The sequence below is a fragment of the Pungitius pungitius genome, chromosome 10 (genome assembly GCF_949316345.1).
Source record: "Pungitius pungitius chromosome 10, fPunPun2.1, whole genome shotgun sequence".
NCBI classification, from domain to species: Eukaryota; Metazoa; Chordata; class Actinopteri; order Perciformes; family Gasterosteidae; genus Pungitius; species Pungitius pungitius.
In genome coordinates this window covers 8,416,380-8,432,588 of record NC_084909.1, presented here as the reverse complement: position 1 = coordinate 8,432,588, position 16,209 = coordinate 8,416,380, and the positions used below count along the sequence as shown (strand labels likewise).

General features: G+C 43.4%; 1 protein-coding gene across 4 annotated transcripts in view; it reads left to right on the top strand.

Annotated features, from left to right (window-relative positions):
• The window catches only part of LOC119228438 (hyccin 2-like), a 28,791-nt gene that overhangs the window by 256 nt on the left and 12,326 nt on the right, over window positions 1-16,209 (top strand). For 2 of the 4 annotated variants that reach the window (XM_037487974.2, XM_037487978.2), the window contains exons 2-6: window positions 9,760-9,839; window positions 12,149-12,230; window positions 13,371-13,472; window positions 14,611-14,790; window positions 15,883-15,963. In XM_037487974.2, coding sequence (XP_037343871.2) covers window positions 12,180-12,230; window positions 13,371-13,472; window positions 14,611-14,790; window positions 15,883-15,963 — 414 coding nt within the window. In that variant the 5' untranslated portion in view covers window positions 9,760-9,839; window positions 12,149-12,179. Of the gene's footprint in view, window positions 1-12; window positions 57-4,957; window positions 5,058-5,372; window positions 5,466-9,759; window positions 9,840-12,148; window positions 12,231-13,370; window positions 13,473-14,610; window positions 14,791-15,882; window positions 15,964-16,209 lie in introns of those variants that run through there. The other 2 variants (XM_037487975.2, XM_037487976.2) reach the window with 2 other exon arrangements.

Here is a 16,209-nt window from a genome sequence, read left to right as displayed (position 1 = left end):
TTTGTTAACCTGGTCGTTGGTTAAAAAAACGAAGAAGGCATTCTGGATTCTCCCAGGTAAAGTCGCAGTCACGAGCTGCCTCTGACTTCGTAACATCCTTCGCCACGATGCTAGCTACCCCTCAGTAACGGCGTTACCGCGTCTTAAGCCAAGGACCACTGGGCTGAACGCGTCTGTGCTGGAGCCGGCCATCCGGCACCCCGCTGTCGTTGTTTTTTTGGTGTTTTTTTTCGGCCTGGTCACGGCTGGTAAGAAATGAGGATGAGGAGGTTCCTCCGGTTGATGAAAGGCTAACTGCATGCCAGGACGAGCTAAGGCAGCTAACGTTGACGTCCAGGTTACGGGCTGTCGTGGCAGTTGGTTTGTAACGAACGTTAGCCGGTGGGCAGTTCGCACCATTTGAGGAAAGAAGGAAAGAAAGCTGCGTAGAAACGGTCCGGTGGTGCGTTAGCGACTAGCTGGTGTTACAGTGTTAAAGGTGAACGGTTGTCATTTAAGGTCAGTCACCGCACATTGTATCCAGACATATGCACGTTATGTAAAGGCAAATTAAGCTACACGGTGGCTCTTGAAGTTGCCCTCTGGGAGAACGTAGTGTTTATTTTGAAATTGTGTGTAGGTCATTGTATAACTTTCTGGGTACCATCACATCCGGCGCCTCATCGAGGTAGCTGTTTTTTTCCATTCACCCTGCTCTTACTTGATTTCATACTCTCAGTATTTCAAATCAGATCCGTGTTAACAACAATCAATTATCCTTGAGGCAGCAACATCACAATTGACCTCTGCTTTACAAAGTCAGTTTTTGTACTCGTGCCAAGTTGCTGACTTGGTGATCCCTTGCAGTGTTGGTTTTCAGAAACATTGGTTGATAAAATAAATGCTGCTCAGTGTGATTTTTGGTGCTAGGTAAACTACCCCTCAAATATTGGCCTCATTATGGGCAAAAATAATAAAGCTGAGGATCCAGATAATTCCATGCTGTCTGCTGCTCACCCTGAAACATCCTCCTCCTCTCTGTCCACTGGTGCTCTTTCTCTGCCATCATGTGTTTTGGGACTCTGCTGTCATCAGGGCTCTGGCCTATTTAAGCTAGAAATGCCATTTGCACACTTGATCTTAGGTCCTTTCTCCAGGAGTTGTGGTTTCTTCTATTGCTCAGTGTAACAAATGGTAAATCATTTAGCAAGTGTTCCTTGATGAGCAAAAGCTCCTCAAATGTTTTGCGATGTTGGTGTATTGCTGTTTCCCAAACCATTTCAACGGGAATTCACTAGAAGGTAAGGCCAACTCTTGTGAACTTTGAGGCTCGTAATAATGCACGGCATAAGTCTTTTTTTCCGGCCCACATGTCAGCAGCAGCTGTGGCCTTATCGAGACGTCCCCAAACCAAAACACATCTATCCGTGAGTGCAATGAGCCCCAGAGTGTAATCCCACCCCCCCCCCCTCATGGGGATGCACACAGGGATCAAAGCTGTAATTAGCTTGCCATGGATTAGCAATGGGAACTATTTTCCGCTGTACTCTCTCCCACAGAGCCAGAGGATCACACAGGCAGGCAGCCTACCTGTCCCTCCTCTCCATTCCAGTAGTAGAAGTTTGTCATGGTCCCCTGGAGGACAAACAAACGGGACACATCGATATTCTGCCCCCCCCCCCCCCTCTTCAGTTTATTGTGGTAACTAATAAGTCACAAAGTCATTGCGGCGGTGTTGAGAATCCGCTGGATATGTGGAGGGCATGCAGAGAGAGCTGTGGTGCTGCTGACTCGCCGCACGCCGCCAGGTACGAGGTCTGTCTGCCGGTGGGCCGTCTGCAGGATGTAGATTCTCTTTGTGAATCAAACATGAGTTCAGACTGTTCCTGTGGGGGCTCCGGAGAGGCGGAGCAGCATAATGTGTGTATTCTGTTGTTTGTAAATGAATCAATTCTTTCGAAGCGGATTGCAAGCATGTTTTGGAAATAGCAGGATTTATTACCATACAGGCAGTTCTGCAAAAATACAATGCGTGTCTGATGAGTGAGTGTTTGTTTAGGACTTCTGCAAACTGGGAGTTCATTGTCAATTAAGATATATTTTTTTGGGGGCGGGGGGCTCTTTAATTCAAAGTGACTTGTAATTTTGCAATGTTTATGAATGCAACCAACTTGATTAACAACCCTACAACTGTAGTTTTGTCACAGAAGTCACAGGATTTAGCTGCTGAATTTTGATTCCGTTTTACATGATTTGAGAGACCGTATAAGTGTGCAGCGTTTTAGTGAGGGCAGTGGCTGCCTGAAGCACACATTTTGGTTATTAGAGGATGGAGACATCTCTTCCCAAACCTTTTCATTGTTTCTCACATTTGGGCTAATGAAACTTAAAATTCAAATTATCATAGGAAATCTCCAAATATGCTTTTTTTTTTTAAATAAATGACCTCTGGTACATTTTAAACCTTGTTGTGGTTGACATGTGACACCGGGATGTGTGTTTGCTTGCAGGAGTGGCCCGTGCTGCCACGATGGCGGCGCTGGTTAGCTGGACTTGTGTGAATGTTTTCGTTTGGGTTAGAATAACCGTATTAGCCCTACGGGTGGGTGGATGCCTGGTTTCCATGGTAGCGGCCAAAGACTTTGCTATTGTTCTGCTGGGCAGAGGGACCGGTCGCTGGCTGGAGACTCTCCCCTCCACTACTTCTTGTCAGTGTGAGCCAAGTGGTCAGTACGGTGCTGCGTTGGCAGGTCACCGCTCTGGAGTGCGGTGAACAGTTTGTTTGCATGTGTTTGTGCCCAATAGGTTAATGACGAGCAGCGAGGATACATGTTGTTATTGGAGGTACGGCACATGTGGACATATTTTCTGGAGCTGTAAATTAAATCAAATAACTAATGTGATGAAACTCATCAATGCTGATTTTAATATTGATAAAATGGCACCTTGCTTACATTGGCCTACTGGTTGGAACTAATCTATGTTATGAATTTTCTATTTAAAAAAATGTTAATGCCCTCTAATCCGAAGCCAGTGAATGTTACTGAGCAGCTCTCTCTCCTCTCAGCACTTTGCCCCCATTTTAAATAATTTTCCAAAATGATACATCGTGGTCAGTCAGGCTCATACCTGGGTGTGGGATTACACTTTAATAAATACAACTATGATTTTTCAATTTTGACAGGAAACATATTGATCATGCATGTTAAGCTACAGATCTCACAGCAAATGATTAGTATAAGATGCTTCAATTGGGTAAAGTAGAAACATCACTTTAATTATTAGTAATTAATAATTGGTTTCAATAGAGGAAGCAAAACTCTTTATCTGGATTCTTCTATCGTTTGTGGTTCTTGTCAAAACCAGCCTGATATCCGCAGATAGCAGGCAAGCTAACATTCGCTATCTGACAGGAACAGAATGAAATCAGATCAATTTCATTAGAATCGAGTGTTTGCTCTCTTGGTAACCAAATAAAACTTCATCAACAAACACAACTAGGGAGGTCAGTTCAGAGTGCAGTCAAACTTTTTTTAATTTTCTTTTGTAACCATGCTCCTTTCAGTTAATGGGTTTATTGACCGGCAATGTTTGAAACCGTCACACACTACCGTATAACTAAAAGTAACCTTTTTGGCCAAGTTTCAAAGACGGGGTCATTTTAATCATCAAAAGCAAGAATTTGCCACAGTGACCAACAAAGTATTCAGTTCACTGCAACAGGAGAGCAGCAAATGCTTCCATGAGTTGCTGGAGGCCTGCAAATTTCTTCTTTTTTCTTTTTGTTTTACATAAAGTGTGTTGAATGACTCATGTTTGTTGTTCAAGACTGTTCACTGTCAAAAAAAAGTTCCCACCGCATTGAGCAGTTAGAATTTGGCTAATTTGATGAGCTGGCGGTAACCCATGTTAAAAGGAAATGAATAATCCTGCTGTTCCGCTAAATGCAATTTACATGCATTGGGGGGTGGGCACATTTTGCCGGATCAAGCTGTGAAAATACTCAAATGTTCCATCAGCAAGCTGAAGTTCAGCCACTCCACGGGTTTTACTCATTAACTCCAGAGTTTCTCTCAGTGGAGCCAAAACTGTAGCCTGTCCTGGCCGATCCTTTCGTCGCGGCCCGGTGGTCTGTGCGTTCTTGATATGTCCCAAAAAGCTTGAGGTGGCCCCTTGTGTCAGAAAGGCGATATGTATTCAATAAAGTAATGGGAATGTTATAAAACCACTGTAATCTAATAGAATAATGTAACCAATGTACAGTTATGATTGTATTCAATGTAACCTACCGAAATGCATTCGTATAATACTTGATAACACCACAACAGATATCAGCACACATGGCCTAGGGATGGTCAAAGGGCTGCCCTGTGGCCTGTTGGTTGCGGAGACCAGCGGCTCCTCAGCTAAGATTTTCTTTTTAGCACAACACCTTTTCCTTTTATTAAATACTTTTTCATTTTAACTGTTCATTCCAAGATGTCTCCCGTCCGGCTAGTATTTCTTCATTTTTTTTAACATAACACTCCGCAGTAGTCACCCCGCAAGTTCAAAGAAGAACTCTACATTTACTGCTTGTGACTACATTAGAGATAAGGATTGAAGTATTTACTTTGTCGAGCCAGGACTCCTCGGGTCGCTACAGCAGCAAAATGTGCACTCTCTACATCCCTGACTTATGATGACACACCTTTTATGCACACAAGTATTTTATCACACACCAAATGCCTATAAAATCAGTTCCTCCTTGATCCCATCGTTAACGTGTGTCGTTGAGCTTAGTGTGTGTTTACACATCACATTTGCATTCAAAGTATTTGTACGTGTCTGTTCGAGGAGCAGAGGGGAAGCAGGCAGGATGCTGTTGGCATTCACCTGTGTGTGTGTGTGTGTGTGTGGTGTGATGTGTGTGAGAGAAAAAGTGTGTTTCTCTCAGCATGGGCCCATCCCAACACGTCTGTCCCTGCAGCAGAGCTAATTTTAGCCCACGATGTGCGTGCGCTTTAGTTCCCCTCGCCCCAGCCTATGAGAGACAAGGAGCGAACGAGTAGCCAATCTTATCCTCTCGCCTCTGTGCCGTGAGTTCCTCTCGTTTTTTTTTCCTTCGTATTTGTATTTTTTACCCGTAGTATGAATGTTTTCATGCATTCTCTATGTCCTTGTGTGTCAAAGGGGTGGAACTATTGATTTGCGCTGGGATGCATTGACTGCAGCCAGTGACCTTTACTCACTCAAAGTCCTTTTTCAGCCAGCTGGCGTCTTTGAGGTGGCCCCACTGCCCTTTTGTAACAGTCAGACGTTTTTCTGCATAAAAAACAAACAAACAAGCAATAGGGTTGTTTTCTGCGGCGTTGTATTTGCTATTAATGAACCTCGTTGTGCCTCCCGTGCAGAATGCCTGCTCCGCTGGTGAGTAGCTGCTTCTCGTTACCAAAGAGAGGGGCACCGGGGATGGAGATTACAGCCGGCTGGTTCACCACGGTCAGGTATTAGAGATAATCCCTCCACCTCGGGGGGCAAAGTGTACGTCTGTGTACAGTGATTGTGTGACGTCACAAAGAACGGCTACCTGCAAAACGTATACGTGCACCAGAAGAGGACCAATTACATTGCTGTGTAGTTGTATGTTTGTCAAACTAAATGTGTTACCGGAACACTGAGGCAGAGACCAAGCAAAATTAGTGCGTGCATGCATGCATGCATGCGTCTTTTTTTTCCACTTGCTTTTTGCATTTGGGCTGTGCTACGTGTTTATGTCCAAATCAGCAGACTGTAACTAACTCCCAGTTGTCATGAACCTGCCCCAGATTCTAGTAAAATTCTGGCTTTCTAGCACGTGAAGTCTCGCTTCGGTTCACTCATCGGACTCCACTCCCTTACATTCTGATTGGAGGAGTCAAACGGCCCTGATTTTAGAAAGTACAACATGATCAAATCCCCTAAGGTTTGTAAGGGCTGTATGAGAACAGCATCCCACTATTGAAACGGCAGGAGGTTACATGTAGATAATATTTCCCAGCGATAATATTAACACTTTAGGTAAATTGTGAAACCATCATGAGATGGATATTTAGGTTGTCATGACCTCAGTAAACTGACCTAAAGGAAGACTGACGTTGTCAGAAGTGGCCCAAACAGCAAAGGCACACACAGCTGAAGCTTAATAATTCATGGCTGACTGGGCTAGGTCGACCTTGAGAAATCCCCAGTGTTGTAACTAGGGATTGAAACCCAGCACCGCTCGTATAGGGCAGAAAGGAGAAGTTGATATGGACACATACAAACTCCCGTCTCCTATTAATTTGTATGAATAGTAGTTGTACTTCTTCTTACATTTATTGATGTAAGTTTAGAGGTTGGAGAATCAACTGTAACTTGTGTCATTATCACAAAGCATGCACTCATTTTGGATTTTCACCCGCTGTATGAGCCCGCCTTTTGGTTCTAGCAAATTGAATTGGGAGGAAGCATAAAATGTTTTATTGCCATAAACAAATGGCTTTTGACCCGCTAACCCCGTCTACAGACTGTGCAGATTTTCCTATTCAGCATTTGTTGCTCCAGCACCTGGTACTGTATAAACATCAGGCAGTGGGCGGGAGCTTTTTCTGCACGTTGGGTGTAAAGTATTGTGCCCAGTGAGAACTAATGCCAGCTCAGTTTTGATTTGATTTATTTTTGGAGAAGCTAAGAAAGTCAAAGACAATTTTTTTCACACTGCAGGACAAACTACAGCATAAGATTTAGGAATCCCTCATCAGAAGCTTAGCATAGTCTCCGGGCTATGTCACCAGGCCCAGGCGAGAAGGAGTCATCCTTGTCGATGTTGACATATTTGTTCAAGGAATAGTCTTTTTCTTGACTTGAATTTATTTGAATAACTTTCCTGCGATTTTTGTCATCAAGTACCTCTGTTGGTGGTTCTGAAATTCAGGGCCTAAAGTCACATAGCGAGAAACTCATAACGCGGCAACGGGCAGCTTCCAATCCAAACTATTTAAATGCCCCCCGACGCCAACCCAGGGCGCGCCGCCGTGTTGAGTCGTCCTCTGTGCTTTGCAGGGCTGCGGCCTTGTGCGTGTTTGCATTGGTTTAATGAGTTGCCTGGTCACGGATACTGGTATGATTCATCCTTCTGTAATGAATGATGAGCACTGTCAGGAGCTCGACCAGCACCTCCTTTTGGCACTCGCTTAAAAAAAACAGTACCGGTTACTAAGGGCTCTGTATTGTGGGCTCGAGCGGCTTGCTGTTACGCTGTGCTTGGTATGTCGTGCTAAGTCGTATACTCTTTTACCGGCACAGTGGTCAGTTGTACTTCAGCCTGTTGAGTGCTGGGAACGGTTCGGAGACGTTTGAGTCGTGGTTATCGCAGCGCAGTCCTGCCGTAACATCTTTTAATGTTGCTTTTGTTTGATTTTAGCACTGACTTTCCTGATTGCATTCAGGGATTACAAAAATAGTAATGACAATAATGTAACAGTGTAGCTTACGAATACAGTACTTGCGTCACGAGGCTCCCGTATGAAAACTGGTGAACAGTGCTGTGCCCTCCCTCCCTCTCTGAGAGCATTGGGAATGTGCGTCATGCAGCCTTTTCTCAGTTATGTATAAGATATATATATGTGAAAAATGATGTGCTAAGAAAAGAATGCTTGTGCACCGTGATGGTTGACCAGGTCACCTTGACGGTGTTTCCACATGCTACGTTGTTTTTTTTGTTTTTTTTGTAGACGTGCAGTGAACGGCGCGGCTCTGAGCACTGCCTCCAGGAGGTTAGGCATGTTTCTTTGTTTTAGGAAACTACTAATGGATTTCTTCATGGAATTTCTTCATTCCTTATGAAATTTGATTTTTAAATTCTTGTATCCATCGTGACTCCTAATGATTTAGGTAAGACTTTGCCTTCATCTCCCTCAACCAGTTACTTATCCAGTGAAATATTTCATAATCTCCTTGATAGATTAGCACAATTTGTACAGACATAGGAACATTGTGTGTGTGTGTGTGTGTGTGTGTCAACTGCTCCGCCCCACAAACGAAATTTGCAACAAATAAAAAAACACAACCTTTTACACAGTTGAGCAGTGTGTGTGTGTAGCACTGTGTGCAGCGGTGCCATTGTGATTTGGGCTTTGAAGTGCATAAACAGGATGGGTCGGCGCTCTCCTATTCCCTTGTGATTCTCCCCACAGGACAAAAGGCCGGTGAAGGGGAACTTTGCTTAGGAGTGTGGCGTGTTTAGGTGGCTGGGGAGGACTGTTGTTCTTAGACACGTTTCACCCCAGCATGTGTAGACGCATGTGTTTGGTAACAACAGTGATACGGGTGCAGGCTGGGGAGGAACCGCGCTGTAGTCCCGAGGTGAGGCTGCTGCTTATTTTGTATCGTTGTACCCGGCGGTTCTTGTTGAAGTGAAGACAATGCATTAATCTTGCAAGTGCAAAACCTTTTTTATCATCAATCCACCTCAGCTGATTTTTTTTTTATTCTCCTTCAGATCCTGTATTGGTTGAAACACACTGCTTACTATATTACTGTTGTTATACAGCTGTGCTCAATGGGGCCACATTTCGCAATATCCAAAACATTTATTGTAAAATGAAAAAAACATTATCTTTAAATCCTTTTTTTTTCTCTGCTGGCACAGTGTGGATTTACTCCAGTATTCACAAAAAAACCTTTTGCAATATCAATACTACCGTGAGACTGTATAATTCATTTGCTGCTAAATCAATTCAGGAATTGACTAGAATATAGAAATAGATCGACTGCTTTGCACTAATCCAGCAAGTTAAAAGCCTGATAAATCCAAGCCCAGCATTACACCAATGCCCAGTTCCCACAACGGCATTATATACCCAGTTATCCAAAGGAGCGATATAAACCGAAAGTACCATATGATCTATTGTTTTGTGAAGTGCTTGTGCATCATTTCTGCTGAATCAATGGAGTGATTCAGCAGAAATCTGGACCTCAACTTGGGTTGATCACATGTAATGGGTAAAGTCCTACAGAACTCTAACATTATAAAACATTAACATGCATTGTGAATTTTCTATTACATAAAATGTTGAGGTTTGTGTCGTGTTATGTAGCCCTCACCCCTCCCTCTGTTGTATTTACTCAACCCCGGAGCGACGGTTACCCTCGGCCTGGATGAGTCACACAGAATAGCTACGCATCTGGGAAAAATAAATGCCACTTGGTCCCCTGACGGACGGGACATTATTTGTGATGAATCGCTCATTTAGGAGTCCTTCAGATGAACGCGAGGTTCCGTTGAAGATGCGTCCCATCAGGTGGAGTGCTCGGTGATGTGGGCCAATCCGCTGCTCAGGGACTCGAGATTCATTCTGCCGAGTGGAGTGAACACTACGGCTGTGGATCCTCAAGATGCCTTTTCAGCTGGCGAGGACCACAAGTTGACCCGCTCGCCGTTGCTATGCAACAACAAAAAATAGACTCCACCTACCATGTCTTAAAATAAGCCTTCTAAAAAATGAAGCTGTTTGTTGAACCAGTGCATGTTTTGTTGTTATGAAACAAAATGAGTGTTGTTGGTAATACTCCTAATGCATGCAGGGACAGTCCTTGTTTCCTACATGGAAAATCTCTCGTTAAATTTTGCAAATATCTGGTGCTCGTGCTGCTCGCAACTTTTATTGGAAGAACCACACTTAGCTGGATTTCTCAGTTGGATTATTTTTAAAAACTCTTTTAATTTAATCTCTTTTATGACCACCGACTCTGTTAACCAATGGTATTTCCTTGTTGCAGGTGACCTTCTTGACAGATGTGTGACACTGCAGAGAACCATTTGCCTCTCCCAGTGGAGATCTGAGTTCTGGTACACTGAGGTAAGCTCAATCTTTTTTTTTTTTTCCAAGGTGTGCACAATAAAAAATATACTGTATATGGATACAATCGTTATCAATTCAGTAAAACTCCAGTCTTTAAAGTCACCGTAGCTATTGGGTTTACAATGCCAGAAACTGGTATTGACATAAAAACAATCTATCAAAGAGATACATTTTTTTTTCCCTAACGTTGTAGTTAAAGATGTTTTCATCAAGTTTAAAAAAAAACTGGTTTAATGCTTTTCTCTTATCTGCTAATAAACCAAAATAGCAGTTCCAAATTTCAAGGATTATAGTGTTTTACACTGTCTGATATTAATTGCAGTACAGTACATGCTCATCTTTGACTTTATTCTTACAGCACCCCCTGTTCTATATACATTTTTTATACTTTTTCGTGGATGTTTGCCCGAAAGTCATTTGAACACAGTTACCATGGTAACTGAAGGTCCTGCCCAGCCAACGGAGAATTTCGCATCAGCGAGTCTTAGACAGTTTGACAAGCCGGAGGAAATGAATGAGTCAGCCTTTCATGAAAAGCTAAACAGGCTTACTAAATGGAGCCCTTTCAATCCACACACTCTGATTTAAGGAGTCTGTTCGCACAAATAGATTTGACTTGTTCAGATTGTCATCTGCTCCAAGCAGCGAACACTAGCTCTGTCTTTTCACTGCAAAAATGATAGTTTTCTCCCTTAAGCTTACTTTGCAGCTTTTTTAGGCTTATCTGCACAGTGCAGGGAGCTGTGCATCGTTTTATTACAGATTGGTTTAAGTGAATAATTAATTATTTCAAAACCTCTCTAAACAATACTGGCACCTGTAACCACAAACACTCTTTCTTGTACGGACATAGTTGTTGTGATCACCTACCATGGCCACATTGCTTACACAAGCATATATGTGCTCTATTCCACTCTCATTACTCGATAAAAAGCTAGGAATTGTCTCGAAGCCATACAAGAACACCTTACCAGCAGCCAGCAGAGGCTTTTCTCTGAAATATTATGTATATCTCCTTCTCTTTTTGAAATGTGAAAATATTGAGTTAATCCAAATCCCTAATCCAGCCAACTCCAATCCGCATTTCTTTCCCCCACAAAGAGCAAAAGGCTGTATGGTCGCTGTGGATGAATACTGTGGAGACAGAAGTAAGAAACTCCACTCTGAAAGACCACGTTTTTCTTTTTTCAGTAGCAACACATTTGTTTTTAATGCCAAGGTCATCGACATTGACGTATGCGTGAAGCATTTCCATAATCAAAGATGAGACGCATGCTGAGTGTGCATGTCGTGTGAACAGTAAAATGATGTTTTCAGTCTGACCATGACGGGCACCACATTACTCTGTTGGAGTCGGGATCTTTATCTTTTAATAGTTTTTCAGTTGTGTGACGTTGCTGCTAATGTGGGTTTGGTTGCTCATCAATTGAAATATCCAATTCACAACATTTTTGGATTACATTTTTTTTTTAAACTTTGCTACGCAGTGTAAGATGATCAATGGTCATAAAGATCCACCAATCTGCACCGTCTGACTGAGATGCCTGCCTCCACTGGCTTTTTTTTATGGGATAATTAATATAGGATATATTTTCCTGAGCGAAAAATGTTCAGGCCGCTGAAGCTAATTTTAGCTGCTGGTTACAGAGAATAGGAGCAGAGATAACTGTGGGTCTGTCGAACAGAATATATATAACTAAAGAGACAAGGGACTAGCCGTCTTATGTTATTTCATCTCTTCCAATGTGCCGGGATTAAAAATGTGTGTAATTATTTATGAAATTCGCATTTCTAGCTTTATATTTTATAACATCGTTGCCAGTCAAATCAGTGGTGAGCTGCGCTGTGGGGTTTCAGGTCACAGGATTTGAATAAGAATGCACAAAGTGCACAAAGGACCCTGGTTTGAATGACAGAGGGAAAGCCCATTGGACGTCCTGTAGTGGCTCATGTTCACGGTGTCTCTGATCCATGGTGACAGGCGAGGTCACCTAGGTAACGCCTTATGTAACCGTGTTTAGCTTCCACACTCATGTTGTATCCCTTATGTTTTTCCCGCAACGACATGTTGGCGTGCTGTTCTTCTTCTGTGTTACTCGAGCGCCCTGCAAATCAACTTCAAAAGTGCATGCAGCCACCGGCTGTCTCTTAAGTGTGTAGATGAGTCAATGGAACCAATTTGTAATTTAAAAATGGTAAATGCACAGTGAGTACTCGCTGTTCCCCCTCCTTCTCTTCCTCTGCTGTATGCTTTGCTTCTCTTCCCCTCTCACCTGTCTTTTGTCTCGTTTTCTACGGTCCACCAGGCAGCCAAGGGGGGGGGTGTCTCTGAGGAAAATGCTGGGTTCAACGCGTGGCGTTGTTGAAGAATGGCTCTCAGAATTCAAGGTAAATTCCTCTGTCATCATATCAATGAAATGTTCTCCAAGTCATCCTTACCCTGTGTCGGTGTCTAGCAACTGAGTCCTTTTGCAACCTTGCAATCTGTTATTTGACATCAATCAGCTACAACGGAATAGTCTGGATGCTTCTGAGACACACAAAATGTCAGCAAAACCTCTAAACAATATTGTTAGTGTGAGGCTGCGTAAAGTGATTTTTTTTCTTCTGAAATACGCGTAAGCACACCATTTAAACATTTTACATAATCCAGGAAAGAAGAGCTAAAAAGAAGGAATTGGAGCACTGTGCAGCAGAGAGTGCAAGGGAAAGGAGTGAGTATGATGAATAGTGAGGGAGATGGATTGGTGTGACTCATTGTTTGAGCCGGCGCAGACCAGGCACATTATGTTTTGTCCTCAAAATGACCATACTTAGGCTGATAGGAGAAGATCTCTCTGCCATCTGCTGACTAACACACAGTCTTGACCATTTAAAGGATTTCCACACAGGATACTCTGAGCCTGCCGGATACCATCACTCTGTTTCTTCACGTCATTATTTTCTGATTTCTTTTCATTCTCCACATTTCCGAAAATGCTTTAAACACTATCGAGAGAAAAGCCTTTTTTTCTTTAGACTTTTTTTTGAGATAAGCAGCATAAGAGAAAACTAAATTGCACAATTGATTGTGAATGAATTCACTTTAGCTGCTTGAGTTTCAGCGTCTGGGCGTTGTGCATCTCACAATGCAGTTCGATTGAACTGAGATGTGTAGATTACATTTCTGTGGTCCAACACCTGTCACACCAGATGATGATTGGAATTGTGAGTTAATTAATTTAGTAATAAGGGAGGGCGATGTCAATCATTCGCAGTCTGCACAGGCCCACTTGATCTCGAAGAAAGCTAAAAACTCCTGAGTGTACCGGCTTTAAATTATAGAGGCTCATCGTCAATTTAAATGTCCATTGGCCTTATTTCCCAGTGGGGGGTGCGTTTTTATTTTGAAAATCCCACTACATATTATGATGATGATGATGATGATGACTAGTCAGATGGATGCAAGGGGCAATGATGCAGATGTACTGTATGTGCCATCGCACCATTCTGGAAAAATGAGTGTAATTTTCCCCCTCTCTGCTCCAGTCCTTACCAGAAAAGAGCATCCCCAGCTACGCCGACAGCCTTCATCTGAAGAAGGCCCTAGTGACAGCTCTCTACAGAGTCATCCAGGACACCAACAGCGAGGTGAGAGGCCACACAAAGAGGCCCAGAGTGCGGCTTTTTATAGCTCCGTCGGTCGTGACTCCGATGAAGTGGTTGTAGTTGGCAGTGAGTGAGAAACTGACACACGGGTGTGTCTCCGAAATACACGAGCGCATCAAAACAAGAGCACACGAGTATGATAAACGAGCCCCCACGATGCCAGCCGCACTGCGTGTCCTCGATGCACACACAGAGAGCACTCTGACAGGCTGCAACATCTGCTGCCCATACTGGAGAGATGCATGAATAATAGAAGGTACAAACTGAGATGCATTATAATCACCTGCTTTGTCACAAACCCAGTTTAATTTTAAGTGTGCTGGGAGACAAAAACACTGTTCACTCACGCAGGAAGTGTTTTCTCATTCAGAGGAACTAATGACACCATTGTTTACCAAATGCCCACAACCACTCAGACAGGACCTTCATTTCACTCTACTGATACAGTCGGTCCCTCAAATTCCCTTCACCCCCCCCTTTTAACTCTTCTAACTCAAATTTGAGGGAACGAGCAACAGGGGTCTAAATTCCATTAGCCTTTTCAATCTGGGTTCATGATCCCCTTAATGGTTCAGTGGGAGGGAGAGAGATAGGAAAATATAGATGTTGCAAAGTGTGCTTGTCTGTTGCGTTCCCCTAATGACATGGAGGGCCAAATGCCTTGCCAAGTTCATTAATGAGTTGCTGCTTATTTCAGGGTCAGCCACAGTCCATCACACACAAACACACACAGTACACTGCACTGATCCCTGAACCGTTGAAACCTATTGGCTCAGCTGCTCACTCTCCTGAGTGACTAGTCTTCCATTGCACCGATTTATCCCCGCTGCCCCCCACTATTGACGAGCGGCGAAACTCTCCCTCCATCCGCCCCAGCGTTCTCTAGTCAGATTAATGCTCATTTGTGTCACTTTCTGTTTTGAAATGAGCTGTGAAGCACAGACTCTGATTCAGAAAGCTTTCAGCTAAGCATACGAGAGCGGGCCGTTTATTTAGATTTCTTCCGTCATCTCAGGCCTACGTTCATTTTAACTTGATGGATCTTCTATTTCCAAGTGGAATATTCTTTATCCACTTGCTCACCCCCTCCCTCCTACCCCTCTCTCTCTCCTGTATTCAGCTGCTGGAGCCTGTCTGCCACCAACTGTTTGAATTGTACCGGAGCTCTGAGGACCGCCTTCGCCGCTTCACCCTGCAGTTCCTGCCCGAGCTGGTGTGGGTATATCTGCGTGTCACAGCCAGCAGGGATCGCCAGAGCAACGGGTGCATTGAGGCCCTCCTGTTGGGCATCTATAACCTGGTGGGTGTCTGTAGCGGGGCTCCAGAGAGGGGGGGGTTCTTGATTATATTCAACGTCTTGAACATCTTGTAAGCAATCGATTTGAAACACGCTGGCTGGGATGTATGTTTTTTCGTGAGCCAATTTGATCCCCAATTCAAGTTTTTGTTTTTGGTTGCAAAAAGGAATAATAAATAAAAGAGAGGAACCCACAAGATGGCTGCAGACAAAGAGCTACGGTTAAACATAACAAGTGACCAGTAAAGGATAATAATTGTCGATTACATGTATTGTGTACAAATTTGATCGCATCGTCCAGGTAAAGTGCCTCTATATGAAACGCATCTGATGACCTCCGTTATTGCTGAGAGAAAATACAGGTAGGACATTCGTGAGGCTCTCCATCTGTAGACATTAAAGATGGGCTCCAGTAAAAACAACCAGTTAGCGCTTAGACTCATGAGACATTGCATCACCAGGAAATATCCTCTGGGAAAATGGGCTAAGAGCTTGAGATATATAGAGCTCCATGTCAGCCAGCACCACTAAAGGTATGACCATATTCCATAACCCCATCTTAATGGGTTGATGGATATGTGGAGTTTTTTGTCCGTAATTACTCTCACAAAGTCAGCAAATACTAATCTGGATACTTTAATCAGCGTATGTGGAAATAATTGTTCAATTTTTCTCATTTAATGATAATTGATTTGTCCTATAGGGTATAATCCACAACTCTCCCATAATGTATAGTGATAGAAGTAAGGGATGTTATCCACTCATTGAATATTGCCTTGCTTCTCAGATGGTGTCATTTTTTTTGAAGATCAAAGTGTGAAATTGCAATTGAGAGGCGTGGGTGCATGCAGTGACATTTAATCTGCCAGAGTCGACAACACGCACCAGAGGGAAAAAAAGTGTCTTAACACCAGCTCAGCGGCACGAGGGACCGCAGACCGTCATCTGTACGCCGCTAAATGCTACCCCCCCTCGTCCTCAGAGGGGCGGCTTAACCGGGTTAAAGTCACAGATGCAGAAATCGGGCATTTAATGACTTTCCTGGTAAATGACACTGCTTCTCCCTCCCTCCCCCCCTCCCTTTGGTTTTTGCAGGAGATTGTTGACAAAGATGGCAACAGCAAGCTCCTCTCCTTCACAATCCCTTCTCTGTCCAAACCGTCAATATATCACGAGGTAGGTACCATCTACCTCTCAGTGTCGCTTTGACTACTTCTGTTCTCTGACCAGTTATAGAGACATATATTTATAACTGGCTTTTTCATAGATGACGCTTCTCTTTTCATTAACCTCCCATCTGTATTGTGTTAAGGGGTCACTGTGCGTCTGACTGAAAATAACCAATAACTTCTCTTTCACCCTCCCTCTGGGGGTTTTAACGTTTAAAAGTTTTTTTTTCGTTTTTTTTTCAGACCTCTTTTG